General features: G+C 41.2%; 1 protein-coding gene across 1 annotated transcript; it reads left to right on the top strand.

The window, feature by feature from the left end:
• Positions 1 to 10041: 10041 nt before the first annotated feature.
• Positions 10042 to 10692, top strand: LOC112735095 (uncharacterized). Its single transcript, XM_025784665.1, has one exon. It carries the CDS (start codon positions 10042 to 10044, stop codon positions 10690 to 10692), a length of 651 nt encoding a protein of 216 aa, XP_025640450.1.
• The last annotated feature ends 524 nt before the right edge of the window (positions 10693 to 11216 follow it).

The raw sequence follows: 11216 nt of genomic DNA on the forward strand, positions 1-11216 counted from the left end.
GTTGCTTGGGGACAAGCAACAATTTAAGTTTGGTGTTGTGATGAGCGGATAATTTATACGCTTTTTGACATTGTTTTTAGTATGTTTTTAGTAGGATCTAGTTACTTTTAGGGATGTTTTCATTAGTTTTTATGTTAAATTCACATTTCTGGACTTTACTATGAGTTTGTGTGTTTTTTTGTGATTTCAGGTATTTTCTGACTGAAATTGAGGGACTTGAGCAAAAATCAGATTCAGAGGTTGAAGAAGGACTGCTGATGCTGTTGGATTCTGACCTCCCTGCACTCAAAGTGGATTTTCTGAAGCTACAGAACTGGAAATGGCGCGCTTCCAATTGCGTTAGAAAGTAGACATCCAGAGCTTTCCAGCAATGTATAATAGTCCATACTTTGGCCAAGAATAGACGACGTAAACTGGAGTTCAACACCAGTTTTCTGCCCAAATCTAGCGTCCAGCGCCAGAAAAGGAGCCAAAACCAGAGCTGAACGCCCAAACTGGCACAAAAGCTGGCGTTCAACTCCAAGAAAGACCTCTACACGTGCAACACTCAAGCTCAGCCCAAACACACACCAAGTGGGCCCCGGAAGTGGATTTATGCATCAATTACTTACTCATGTAAACCCTAGTAGCTAGTTTATTATAAATAGGACCTTTTACTATTGTATTCGAGGTCTTTTGGACCATCTTTGATCTTTGGTCTCAGTTTTAATCCGTTGTTCATCTTTGGATTATCTTATGATCTATTGATCACGTTTTGGGGCTAGCCTCTCGGCCATGCCTGGACCTTTCACTTATGTATTTTCAAACGGTAGAGTTTCTACACTCCATAGATTAAGGTGTGGAGCTCTACTGTTCCTCAAAGATTAATGCAAAGTACTACTGTTTTCTATTCAATTCATCTTATTTCGCTTCTAAGATATTCATTCGTACTTCAACCTGAATGTGATGAACGTGACAATCATCATCATTCCCTATGAACGCGTGCCTGACAACCACTCCCGTTCTACATTAGATTAAATGAGTATCTCTTAGATCTCTTAATCGGAATCTTCGTGGTGTAAGCTAGAATGATGGCGGCATTCAAGAGAATCTGGAAAGTCTAAACCTTGTCTGTGGTATTCCGAGTAGGATTCAATGATTGAATGACTGTGACGAGCTTCAAACTCGCGATTGCTGGGCGTTAGTGACAGACGCAAAAGGAGGGTGAATCCTATTCCAGCATGATCGAGAACCGACAGATGAATAGCCGTGCCGTGACAGGGTGCGTTGATCATTTTCACTGAGAGGAGGGGATGTAGCCACTGACAACGGTGATGCCCTTGCATAAAGCCAGCCATGGAAAGGAGTAAGAATGATTGGATGAAGATAGCAGGAAAGCAGAGGTTCAGAGGAACGAAAAGCATCTCCATTCGCTTATCTGAAATTCTCACCAATGATTTACATAAGTACCTCTATCCCTATTCTATTATTTATTTTCAAAAACCCATTACTGTTTGATATCCGCTTGACTGAGATTTGCAAGGTGACCATAGCTTGCTTCATACCAACAATCTCCGTGGGATTCGACCCTTACTCACGTAAGGTATTACTTGGACGACCCAGTGCACTTGCTGGTTAGTTACACGGAGTTGTGAACCATGGTTTTGGCATCATGTTTTTGGCGCCATTACCAGAGAAAGAAAGAACAATGAACTTTACATAATTAAAGTGTAATCACGATTCCGCGTACCATGGGGTGTCTCCCACCAAGCACTTTTCTTTAACGTCCTTAAGTTGGATGGTCATGCGCTTAAGCTTCCCCTCCTTTTGGTGCATCTGTAAGCAGGAACACCTCTAACTCCTTTGGCGACTTGTAGCCATGGTACTTCTTTACCCGGTGGCCATTCACCTTGAATGTTGTGCCACTTTGAGGGTGGAATAGTTCAACCGCACCATAGGGCTTTACCTCCTTCACCCTAAATAGACCATTTCACCTTGAACGAAGCTTTCCGGGCATGAATCTGAAACTTAGTTTGGTAAAGCTTTTACTTTTCAAAAGTAGCTTATAAAAGCTAACTTTTAAAAGATGGCTTTTTAAAAGTTGTAGCATTTATGTTTGGTAAATCAAATTAAAAATTGCTTTTAATAATCACAAGCAACAACAATTGCATTTGGTAAAATAGCTTTTAAAATTTAAAAATACTATAATAGACATAAATGCAAGCATTAAATTTGAAAATTAGTTAACATATGAGGTTATATTAGACTTTTAAATTTTGAAAAGCACAAGCCAACTTTGAAAAGCTCTATCTTAGGTGCTTTCAAAAGTACTCCGATCTTTTAAAAGCTGCAAGCACAAGCACATGATCTTTTTTATTTACCAAACAAAAAATGAGGAGCTTGAGCTTTTAAAAAGCACAAGCACCTCTTCGAAAAGCTTTACCAAACCAAGCCTGAGTCTTGAGTTGTATAAGAGAACGTCGTCACCTTTTTTGAAATCCTTTTTGCGGATATGATGATAATGGAATGCCTTAGTTTGCTCATTGTAAATCCTTGCATTCTCATAGGCCTTTAACCTAAGGCACTCAAGTTCCTTCAGTTGCAATTTTCTGGCTATACCCGCCTTGGTGAAATCCATGTTACACTGCTTAACTGCCCAATAGGCCTTATACTCAATCTCCACTGGAAGGTGGCATGCCTTACCATAGACAATTCGAAAGGGACTCATCCCCAACGGGGTCTTATAGGCCGTCCTATATGCCCATAGTGCATCTCCCAACCGAGAGCTCCAATCCTACCTTTGTGGATTCACCACTTTCTCCAAAATTTGCTTAATCTTCCGGTTGGACACCTCTGCTTGTCCATTGGTTTGGGGGTGATAAGCAGTTGCAACCTTGTGCAATATCCCATAGCGCTTGAGTAGTGCCTCTACTTTCCTGTTGCAAAAGTGAGAACCTTGGTCGCTCACGATTGCTCGTGGCAATCTATAGCGGCACACAATATTATTTCTAATGAAAGAAATCACGGCATTAGCGTCGTCAAGGCGGGTAGGTATCGCTTCCACCAATTTTGAGACATAGTCAACCGCCAACAAAATATATAGATACCCACTTGAGTTAGGAAATGGCCCCATAAAGTCTATGCCCCATACATCAAAGATTTCACAGAACAATAACATTGGTTGTTGAGGCATTTCATCCTTTTGGGATGTATTTCCCGACTTCTGACATTGGTGACACGACACACAGAATTGGTTAGCATCCTTGAATAAGGTTGGCCACCAGAATCCACAATCTAAAACCTTTTTAGCCGTCCGTTGTGTGCCAAAGTGGCCACCACACTCGGATGAATGGCAAGCTTCAAGAATGGGTTGGATTTCGGATGAATGGCAAGCTCCAACGTATGAGCCTAGGTTTCGACTCATTCTTTGTCAACAACTACTTTAAAGTTGCATGATCCATATATACCACTATTTTGGACCCTAGCAAATAAGATCTGAATTTATCTAATGTATGAAAAATAGCTAGGATCTCTTTCTCCGTAGTGGTATTGTTGGATTGTGCCGCATCCAATGTTTTTAAGGAATAAGCAATGATATAAGGGAGTTTACCATCGCGCTGTGCAAGCGCGGCACCTACGACATGATTTGATGCGTCACACATGATCTCGAACGGCTACGTCCAGTCAGGGTCCCTCACAATTGGTGCCATGGTAAGAGCTCTCCTCAACTTCTCAAATGCACCCGCACAAGCACTATCAAACTCAAAGTCCACGTCCTTTTGGAGTAGGTGCGACAATGGCAATGCGATCTTGCTAAAATTCTTGATAAAGCGCCTGTAGAATCCTGCATACCCCAAAAAGGAACGGACCTCCCTCACAGATGAGGGGTGAGGTAAACTGGTAATGACATCGACCTTGGCCGGGTCCACAGAAATTCCCTCATCAAAGATTACGTGTCCTAACACTATGCCTTGTCTCACCATGAAGTGACATTTTTTAAAATTTAGGACAAGGTTAGTGTCAACACACCTAGCTAAGACTTTGGCCAAGTTCTCTAAACAACTATCAAATAAAGTTCCATATACACTGAAGTCATCTAAAAATACTTCCAGACAACTCTCCATAAGATCGGAAAAGACATTGGTCATACACCGCTGAAAGGTGGCGGGTACATTGCATAGCCCAAATGGCATCCTTTTGTAAGCAAAGGTGCCAAAGGGACAAGTAAATGTGGTCTTTTCCTGATCCTTAGGGGCAATGTAAATTTGGAAGTAACCAGTAAAACCATCAAGAAAGCAATAATGAGATTACCTGCAAGTCAGTCCAACATCTGGTCAATGAAAGGCAAAGGGTAGTGGTCTTTCTTGTTGTGGCGTTCAACTTCCTATAATCAATGCATACCCGCCAAGCATTTTGCACTCTTTGAGTAACCACTTCACCGTCATCCTTCTTAACCGCAGTGATTAATGATTTCTTTGGAACGACTTGGACCGGGCTCACCCATTCACTGTCAGAAATCGGATATATAATACCCGCATCAAGTAGCCTTGTGACCTCCTTTTTCACCACATCAAGGATAGTGGGGTTGAGCCTTCTTTGAGGTTGTCTAACCGGCCGAGCTACCTCTTGGAGAAAGATACGATGCATACACATGCGAGGGTCAATCCCCATAATGTCGGCCAAGCTCCAACCGATTGCTTTCTTGTGCTTCCTTAGGACCTCTAGGAGCTTCTCTTCTTCTTGTCTAGAAAGCTCACTAGCAATAATGACCGAAAACCTTTGGTTGTCCTCTAAGAATGCATACTTTAAATGAGATGGAAGAGGCTTCAATTCACTTTTTGCCTCAAGTTGAGGTTCCTTTTCATCAAGCTCATGGAGTTCATTCTCAACAACTTTCTCTTGTTCACCCTCATGGTCATCCGCTTCTTCAACAATGGGGTAGCACAACATGCTGTGATCCTCTCTTCGTACCTTCGCTACTACCTCATCGATTACATCACATCAGAGAACGGAATGCTCTTCGGGTGGGTGTCTCATGGCTTCTTCCAAATTGAACTTGATAGTCTTGTATCCTACTTCAAAAGAGTATGTGCCGGTAAAGGCATCCAATTTGAATTTATAGGTCTTTAAGAAAGGTCTACAAAGCAAAACAGAGGAAGAGCTTCTATTATCTGTTGAAGGCATTTCAAGGATGTAGAAATCAACTGAAAACACCAAATCCTTGATCGCCATAAGTACATCTTCCACTATTCCCACTACGGTAATTACACTCTTGTTGGCTAAGGCAAATTTGGCCGCCGACCTCTTTAATGGAGCTAAATTCAACTGCACAAAGATAGAAAATGGCATGATGCTTACGCAAGCCCCTAGATCACACATACAGTCATGAAAAGCAACTCCACCAATACGACAAGACACCAAACATGATCCAGGGTCACCACACTTTTCCGGAATAGGCTTCATCAATGAAGAAATGGAACTACCCAATGACAATGTCTCCAACTCACCTATCCTATCCTTGTGTGTGCACAAGTCTTTTAAAAATTTTGCATACTTCGAAATTTGTTGAATGGCATCAAGAAGTGGGATGGTTACCTCAACCTTCTTGAATACTTGAAGCTTGTTTAAATCAAACTCCAGAGTCTTCTTAGTCTTCTTTACCATGGAGGGAAATGGGATAGAAATGTATTCATCCACTATAGCCTTCCTCTTGGGTTCCATAAGGCTCACTTCTTCTTCCTCATGCCATGTGTCTACCTCATGTTCTTCATGTGGAGCTTCAACAACCACTTCCTCCTCATGAATGTCTTCTATGACTCTAGGAGGTATTTCCTCCAATGTAGTCCCCGACCATAGTTTAATGGCATTGAGGCCGCCCTTTGGGTTTGGAAGGGGTTGGGATGGAAGGTTAGAAGAGCTTGAGGGTTGCTTGGTGTTGTTGGAGGAGAATAAGGCCAACTTTGAAATCATCTCGGTGATATTGCTCAATTGAGCACTCATGGCATTAAATTGAGCCTTGTTGTTCTCTTCATGTTTTTCCACAATAGCTCTAAGTTCATCAACTTGGTTAGTAGAAAAGTAGGGGGATTGGTTGGATTGTTATCTTTGATGTGGTACTTGGTATTTGGTGTAGTTGTTTTGATTTTGATGGGATACTTGGTTGTGGTGATTTTGGTTGGCTTGATGGTTGTTGTTGTTATGGTGGTATTGGGATGAAGATTGGTGGTTGATGTTGTAATGAGAAGAAGAGCTGTTCCATCTTTGATTTTGATTGCTCCCTTGTGCATTATCCCTTCACCCTTGATTGGAGTTATTGCCATGAGAGTAGTTGTTTTGGCCTTGAGAGGGATAGGGTGGATGATTATTATAATTCACATTGGCTACGACAAGGGTGTACTCCTCTTGAATTTGGTGGCATTGATCGGTGTAATGTGTGGTGCTAGAGCACAAACCACAAATTTTAGGAGGACCTTCAAGTTGGGGAACTTGAGGTGGGGCTTGGATGGCTTGGATGGAATAGAATGCCTTTTGTTCCTTGTGCATCTCCGTAAGGATAGTAGTCATATCCCCAAGTACCTTGGTTAAGCTTGTTTCAGAATGAGGTGCTTCTACCACACCCTTGAGGGGATTGTTTCTTACTCTTACATGTTGTGTAGCCTCGGCAACATCATTTATCAAGCTCCAAGCATCTCCTGCCGTCTTGTTTTTGGAAAGGGAACCACCACTAGCGGCGGTGAGCAATCTTCTATCTTCCGCACAAAGACCTCTGGTGAAATAACTAATGAGCAAGTGAGTGTCTAATCCATGGTGTGGAAAAGATTCTAATAGCCTCTTGAATCTAGTCCAATACTCATACAAACTCTCTTGGTACTTTTGCATTATACCTGAGATTTCTTTCTAGATGTAGTCGGTCTTCTCTGGCAGAAAGAACTTGTTTAGAAACTCTCTCCTTAAGAAATCCCCATTGGTCACAATCTCATCCGGTTGGGAATAGAATCACGTTTTTGCTTGTCCCTCAAGAGAGAAGGGGAAGGAAAAAACCATAATAGTAACCTCATCGGCCCCATGCCTTCGAGTCGTAGAACAAGCAACTTGAAAATCTCTTAGATGGCGGATGGGGTCTTGACCTAAAATCGCATGATACTTGGGGAGTAGATTTATCAAGCTATACTTCAACTCGAAGTTCGGATCAAGATTGGGATACCTTGCTTGTAAAGGTTGAAGTATAATATCCAGAGCCCCTTGTTCATGCAAGGTGATTCAGCGCGGCTCCGCCATGTATTGTTCACCTGTAGGATGCAAAGATGTATTAGTGGTGCCAACAGAAGAATAGGAAGTAGTGGACTCCAATCGCTCTCGGTTCTGTCTAGTGATTCGGTATGCTCCTCAAGAGAGGCCGAAATACTAGCCATATAGTCCAACCGCCGTCTAGCTTGCCGAGTGTGTAACAAAGTTCTTTCAATCTCAAGGTCAAGCTCGGCTAAGCTAGAGTTCGGTTGAGACCGAGTCATCAAACTTGGGAGTCATAGCACATATATAAATGAAATCTAAACTACAAACTAAGTATTGAAAGCAAGTAAACTATCTACATTATTCACATATTCACATAACCAATGTCAAGGCATACGTTGCAACCATTCCCCAGCAACGACACAAAAAATTTGATAGGTGGACTATAGTCGGTAAAGAATCTCACAAAATATTCACGTTGCAAGTATAGCTCTCAACCGACAATTAATCCTCGAATCAAATTTTAAAGATTGGTTGACACAAAGTTCAAACCCAATAAAAGTAAACCGAAGTATTCAAACCTCGGGTCATCTCACAAGGAATGGGCAAACATGTGCATCAACATTGGTTAGAATTCCGGGGTTGGGAGTCATGATCAAGAAATTAAACTACTAGACTTAACATGCAAGAAATCTTAAAGTGCAAGAAACTAAATCAAGTAACTAAGGCAAGGTATGAGCAATTTCAAACTAACAAAAGAACATCTAATATAATTCTATTCTAGAACTAAGCAATTGACTATAACTAGAATTAAGCAATTGAAATTTTTGGGTTTCAAATATGAATAATAAAAGGGACTTTTGGCTAGGCATAGGAATTGGGGTCACCATCCTTGTCTAATAACCATATCTTGACAATTATGAGGAACCAAACTCACTAAGTCTACCTCCAAGAGCTTTAAGTACGTAATATCTACTCCTAAGCTTGAGGTACGTCAAGTGGCTTGATCAATTTCAACTCATAAGTCCCAATCCAACTACCAATTAACTTAGTAGTAGATTAGTGTCAATGGGTATCAACTTGACCACTAGGATTCTCAAATCACCAAATCAATTATATCTAATGACTCAAGTTTACCCAATTCCCTTAGCCTAGGCCAAGAGTAAGGAAAACTACTCCATAATCAAAAGAAACATTTCATCAAGCACATAACATGCATTAACAAAAGACATAATCAAATTGTAATTAAATTAGAAATTAAAGATACCCACCAAAAATTAACAATGGAAAGCCACTCAAACAACACTATTAGTCATGGAAAACATAAATGTATCATTAGAAATTCAAGATCCACAAAATTCATAAATGAATAGAAAATGGTGAATAACAAGAAAACATAAATCTAACACAAGATCTCAACAAGACTATACTAGAGAATTCAAATTAAGTAATCAAAACTAGAAATCAACAAAATCTAATTCAAAATTCAACAAGGGAATATAAAATCAAACTAAATCTAGAGAGGAATAAGGGTTTCTCTCTCTAGAAGAACAAGAACCAAAAACTAGCCAAAATTATGTCTAAGTGTGTAATGAATGATCCTCCCCCCTTTTCCCCCTAGAGTTCCTGGGTCTTTTCCATGCAGAATCCAGCTGAATTTGGGCCTGCAAAGCCCCAGAAATCGCCAGCCACGATTTCATTAATGAGGTCACGTGCTGCTCTCACGTGTACGCGTCGCCTGAGTTTCATGAATCATGCGTACGCGTGAAGCATGCGTACGCGTTGATGGGGAATTCACTAATCCACGCGGATGCGTCACTCTCGCACGCCATGCCTAGCTCCTTGAACCCACGCGTGCGCACGGGCTACGCGTGCGCGTCGCAGCCGATTCTCTAAAGCCCAATTCTTCATGTTCCTTCCACTTGTGCATGTTTCCATTCTCTCTTTTAGGTCATTCTTGCCCTACAAACTCTGAAATCAGGCAACAAACATATCACGGCATCGAATGGTAACAGAAGAGGATCAAAATATGGCATTTTTAAGGCAAAAGAAGCATGTTTTCCATCATGAAGTAGAATTAGGAAGAGAACACAAAACCATGCAATTTCTATGAATAAGTGTGGAAAATATTGACAAAACTCCCCAAATTCTACATAATATAAACCACAAAATTGGGGTTTATCACACCCATAGCTAATTATTTGGTTAGTCGTACATTTCCTCCTAATTTTTCTAAGCATTAAAAGGACAAGCTTAAAAGCGAGTCCAAGTATTATATATGGGATGACCCATATTTGTGGAGATGTGGTGCTGACCAAATAATTAGAAGGTGTGTGCCACAATCAGAATTCCAGTGAATTTTAGAGTCATGTCACTCTTCTTAGAGTGGTAGACACTTTAGTCCTCAAAGAACTGCTTGAAAAATTTTAGACTGCGGATTTTGGTGGCCCACACTTTTTAAGGATGCTACTATTTTCTGTGACTCTTGCCCCCAATGCCAAAGGTTTGGAAATATATCCAAGAGGGATGAGATGCCCCCAACAACTTATGCTATTTTGTGAAATTTTTTATGTTTGGGGTATTGACTTCATGGGTCCATTTCCAAACTCCAATGGTTTCTTATACATTTTGTTAGCTGTTGACTATGTTTCTAAATGGGTGGAAGCAATTCTTACCCGTACTGATGATGCTAATGTTGTTGTTTCTTTTGTTCGAAATAATATTGTTTGTCGCTTTGGATCACCACGAGCAATCGTGAGTGATCAAGGCTCTCATTTCTGTAACAGGAGAATAACAGATTTGCTGAAGAAACATGGCATTATTCACAAGGTGATGACGGCTTACCAACCCCAAACCAATGGGCAAGCCGAGGTGTCTAACAGAGAGATCAAGCACATACTGGAGAAGATTGTCAAGCCTCATAGAAGAGACTGGAGCTCTAGGCTTGGAGATGCGCTTTGGGCTTATCGGACAGCTTACAAGACACCAATCGAAATGAGTCCATTCTGCCTAGTCTATGGAAAGGCTTATCATCTTCCAGTGGAGGTGGAACACAAAGCTTACTGGGTGGTAAAGGAATGCAACTTAGGATTGGGGGGAGCCAGTATTGAAAGGAAGCTGCAACTACAGGAATTGGAGTGCCTTCGAGTAGAAGCGTATGAGAACTCAAAGCTTTATAAAGAGAAGGTGAAGGCGGTGCATGATAAGAACATCAAAAGAAGAGAGTTTAAAGCTGGAGATTTAGTCCTCCTCTATAACTCAAGGTTGAGACTTATGCCAAGTAAGTTGAGATCAAGGTGGGAAAGACCCTATAGGGTGGAAAAGGCCGAGCCATATGGGGTCTCCCACTTGAGTCACCCTTCAAGCCCCACCTTCTTCAAAGTCAATGGCCACCATTTGAAGTTATATCATGGTGAGAAGATGAAGAAAAATAAGGAGCTGGAGATCTTTCTCTTGGCGGATCCAGCAAAGGAAGAGGACTGAGCTTGTGGACCGTCCAACTTAAGGACGTTAAAGAAAAGTGCTAGGTGGGAGGCAACCCACCATGGTATGATCTTCTATTTTTATTAGTTCTATTTTATTTATATCAGTGTTAATTTTCAGTTCTGCATGTTTACCTTTATTTTGCACTTTATATAAAAAAAGTGCCTCCGATGCGTAAGCGGCAATGACGCGCACGCGTCGCATGGAGGTTCGCCCTTTATCAAAAATGAACAGAGAGTTACGCTGGAGACGTGCGGAAGGGGTGCCTGGCGCACAAGCCACCCCACGCGTACGTGTGCTCCATGCGTATGCATCACCTGCAATTTTGTTAAAGATTTAAATGATAGCTGACGATCGGATTTTCTATCGGTAAAGAAATTCACAAGAATATAATCGCGTTGTAAGTATAGCTTCTAAACCAACAGAGAATCCTTTCGTACAAAAGTTTGGTTGTCACAAGTAACAAAACCCAATAAAATTGATAACTGTGTATTTAAACCTCGGGTCGTCTTCTCAAGGAATTG

Source organism: Arachis hypogaea, chromosome 13, assembly GCF_003086295.3.
Source record: "Arachis hypogaea cultivar Tifrunner chromosome 13, arahy.Tifrunner.gnm2.J5K5, whole genome shotgun sequence".
NCBI classification, from domain to species: Eukaryota; Viridiplantae; Streptophyta; class Magnoliopsida; order Fabales; family Fabaceae; genus Arachis; species Arachis hypogaea.

What these genes read in the sequence shown, in the direction of transcription:
- LOC112735095 (XM_025784665.1), top strand. Translation starts at nt 10,042, where the DNA reads ATGACGGCTTACCAACCCCAAACCAATGGGCAAGCCGAGGTGTCTAAC.